This window comes from Erigeron canadensis, chromosome 8 (assembly GCF_010389155.1).
Source record: "Erigeron canadensis isolate Cc75 chromosome 8, C_canadensis_v1, whole genome shotgun sequence".
In the NCBI taxonomy this organism is placed as follows: Eukaryota; Viridiplantae; Streptophyta; class Magnoliopsida; order Asterales; family Asteraceae; genus Erigeron; species Erigeron canadensis.
The window spans coordinates 42435397-42438956 of NC_057768.1; the positions used below are offsets into that span (position 1 = coordinate 42435397).

A 3560-nucleotide genomic window follows, 5' to 3' on the forward strand; every position below is an offset into this window, starting at 1 on the left:
TATATAAAGAAAATTTTAATTAGTTAACTAACCCCACAATTGTATAAGTGAACAAATTGGTTTATATGACTTACTTATATTAAATATTACATATGTCCGAATCAAATGAACATTACAAACAATTATTAAAGTAAAAAAAAAAAAAAAAATAGGTTTTCCTTCACAAAAAATCACCATGTATCATGAAAATTATAATGCATCAATATATATATTTTTTTTTATTTTTCGTGAATTTTCGTGCATCAATTTTAACATGATCTAAGGATCAAAATTTTGTCTTATATATTTTATTTTAATATTTGTTTTACAATAATCAACCTTTTTACCTTATATATATATATATATATATATATAATTTTCTTATTTTCAGAACCATCTTTTTTGTAATAACCATGAGAACTCTTAAAATATATACTCGTATTTGTTTACATATTTTTTGTATTCATTCACATGTGAAATGATATAAAAATGTATATTGTAGAAGAAATTTTTTAAAAAAGCCTTCAAAATAACCTTTTGTTAACTTGTGAATGAATTTGTTCTCGTTTTTTGTTCACATTTGACAAACGACTATATATAAAGTTTTGAAAAAAATTTTATTTTGCAACATATGTTTTTATGAAGTTTCATATGTGAAAGAACAAAAAAAAAATATGATCCAATATGAAATTTAGGAGTTCTCACGGTTTTTATAAAAAAAATGGTTTCCCCATATATATATATATATATATGTTTTAGGTAAAATAAAACAAGTAGTAAAGTAAAATAAATAAAACAATAAGTTTTTATTCACTGAAAATTATCGTGCATCATTAAAATCATCGTGAATCAATGTTTTGTGAATTTTCGTGCATCAATTTTATCATGATCCAAAGGTCAAGATATTATCTTATTTGTTTTACATTAATACTTGTTTTACAATAACCAACTCCTATATATATATATATTAGAAAAAATGAGTATGAGGTTGTTATGCACCTAACTTGAGTGAAAAAACCCATCACATATCAATATTTTAATATTTTGAATAAATGTTTGGCCCTCCATGATTTTTATGGTTTAAAAAAAAATGTATGTGAGAGATTTTTCACCTAACTTAGGTGCCTAACAGACTTATATTCCCTTATCCCTATATATATATATATTTATATGTGTATCCATGTATGTATAAAGTTCACCAACAATATTCTCGATCTAGTAATTAAATTAAGTCTCCATGCGTTAGTAGCTAGAATTATTAAGACTTATATATTGCATGGATGGCGACTCATAAGAGATTCTTAATTAATTAGTGCATGTATATATAGGTTCAAACTAACCCATAGGCATATATAATAATAATAATAATTAATTAACCAAAAATATATAATTGAGATTTTGGTTGTGAAAAGTATATATTCTACACGAGAAAAAGATGGAAGAGATTTAATGAGTAGTTGTAACAAATACATTTCGGAGTGGATCTCATAAGTTACACCCTCATCTGGCAACTAGCTAGCTACGTACATACTCTATCACAACGTACATTTTATTATAACATGAGTGATCGATCGATAGATGAGCAATTAATTAATAAGAAAGCTCACAAATTAATTAGTCTAGATATTTAATACTCGTATTAATTAATGAACTGGTCATTGAAGTCATGAAGATATGAATCCAAGGAAGACCCCAAAAACTCATCGGCCATGGTCGTCATATCTTGATAAGCAGCTTGGTAGGCGGCTAAATCGGAAGGTAAAAACAAGTTATGATCACTTGACAAGATGCTATCACTGTCTGATAAGAAGGGCTCATTCCAAAAGTTATCGATTGGGGCGCAATCAGCCAATTGTGGTGTGTGATCATCACTACTTGATCCTGCTGCGGCGGGATCAAAGCCATTATTGAACCAATAGTTACACGATGACGATAAGTTTGAGCTTGAAGTGGATGAGTACAATGGTGACTCTGCAAGTAACATTTCGAAGTCTTTCTGGAGCTCTAAATCATCTGGGTTTTGGACCACATTTTCTTTATTATTAATAATAATGTTATTAGCAGCTTGATGATGATCATCAGGTTCATGGGTTCCAATATGTTCATTTTCGAACGCCTCGGTGGTGGTGTTTTCTTTTTGAGCTCGTTTTTTTAAATGTGTGTGCCAACGATTTTTAATTTCATTGTCACTTCTCCCCGGCAAATAAGCAGACATTTCTGACCATCTACACATATACATACAAAAATATATTACCAACACATAGTACAGAATTAGTTACTAGTTAATTTCGCACTTTAGTTATTAAACTATATAATTTATTATTCCAATGAAAAACAAATAATTAAACTTACTTGTTACCAAGCTTTTTATGTAACTCGAGAATGATATCTTCTTCTTCTTTTGTAAAATTCCCATGTTTTATGTTCGGACGAAGATAATTCACCCATCGTAGCCTACAACTCTTGCCACTTCTCGACAAACCTAAACAAGAGAAATCATATCAATACTAACAGCTCGTTAAAATTTTCCAATAATTTTATTTTAACTGGCTACATATAAATATAAGCTAGGATCCCCTAATTAAATATACCGGCAAACTTGGGAAGTAAACGCCAGTTCCAATGGCCATATCTTTGGATGTAGGCTCTTAGCTTGTGGTCTTCATCTTCACTCCACGCACCTTTCTTCACGCCATTTTTGTCAAAACTTGGCGTCTTCACCATTTTTTCCTTCTTTCAACTCTCTCTAAATATATAGTATCTATATATGTTATTGGAAAGGAATATATGTAAAGCAAGCGAGTCACCAAGTTTATAGACTCGACTACACTCTTATTTATAATACCAGAGCTTAGAATTCCAAACGTGTTCCATTAGAATATTATAATTTCCCATGGAAAATTAAATTAAATTAAAATAAATAATGGGTCTGCATACGGAGTAACTATAATCAAGTGGAATTAAATCATTTGGTTATTTTATATACCGATGAAGGACCCAAGTAGCTTGGTCCGTCGCCACCTTTTTATTAAACTATGTATCAAAGGGACCACCAAATACGTTCTATGTTGCAGCTTTTTTTAAAGTATTATATATAGTGTTCAATTCCCAATAGAATGATTGGAATATTGATTAATCTAAATAACAAAACTTTGAGTTAATTGTGAGGATGGTCGATCTTGGTTCAAGTTTACACTTTACAGACAGGATCGAGGGGAATATAGCATAACGAGTTTCTTCTGATATATAAAAAGGCAGGTAAGTTACTTAACCCAAGTTTATCTTTAAAAAGAATTAAAATCTATAAGGATTAGTGTTTCTCATTTACGATCTTTCTATAAGTAGTATTAATGCTGGTGGTCCTTTTTTTTTAATATTTATTAAGCTAATTGCACGAATGGTCCTTGTGATTTGATCATGATAGTTTTTTTAATTATATAAAAGACTATTATTCTCAGGTATAGAAGACATGTGAGAATATTTTAACGAAAGCAACAGACAGATGGTTAAGAAAAGGACCACCAATGATAGTTTACTCTGTATAAAGGATCATAAATGACATTTCAGAACTAAAAGGACAA

General features: G+C 29.4%; 1 protein-coding gene across 1 annotated transcript; it reads right to left on the minus strand.

Moving 5' to 3' along the window:
- Positions 1-1415: 1415 nt before the first annotated feature.
- On the minus strand, positions 1416-2773 carry LOC122578816 (transcription factor MYB10-like). The gene is made up of 3 exons (XM_043750861.1): positions 2571-2773; positions 2332-2461; positions 1416-2204 (listed from the first exon to the last, which is right to left on the minus strand). The coding sequence occupies exons 1-3, from the start codon at positions 2701-2703 to the stop codon at positions 1619-1621; spliced, it is 849 nt and encodes a 282-aa protein (XP_043606796.1). The 5' UTR covers positions 2704-2773; the 3' UTR covers positions 1416-1618.
- Between the last annotated feature and the right edge of the window lie 787 nt (positions 2774-3560).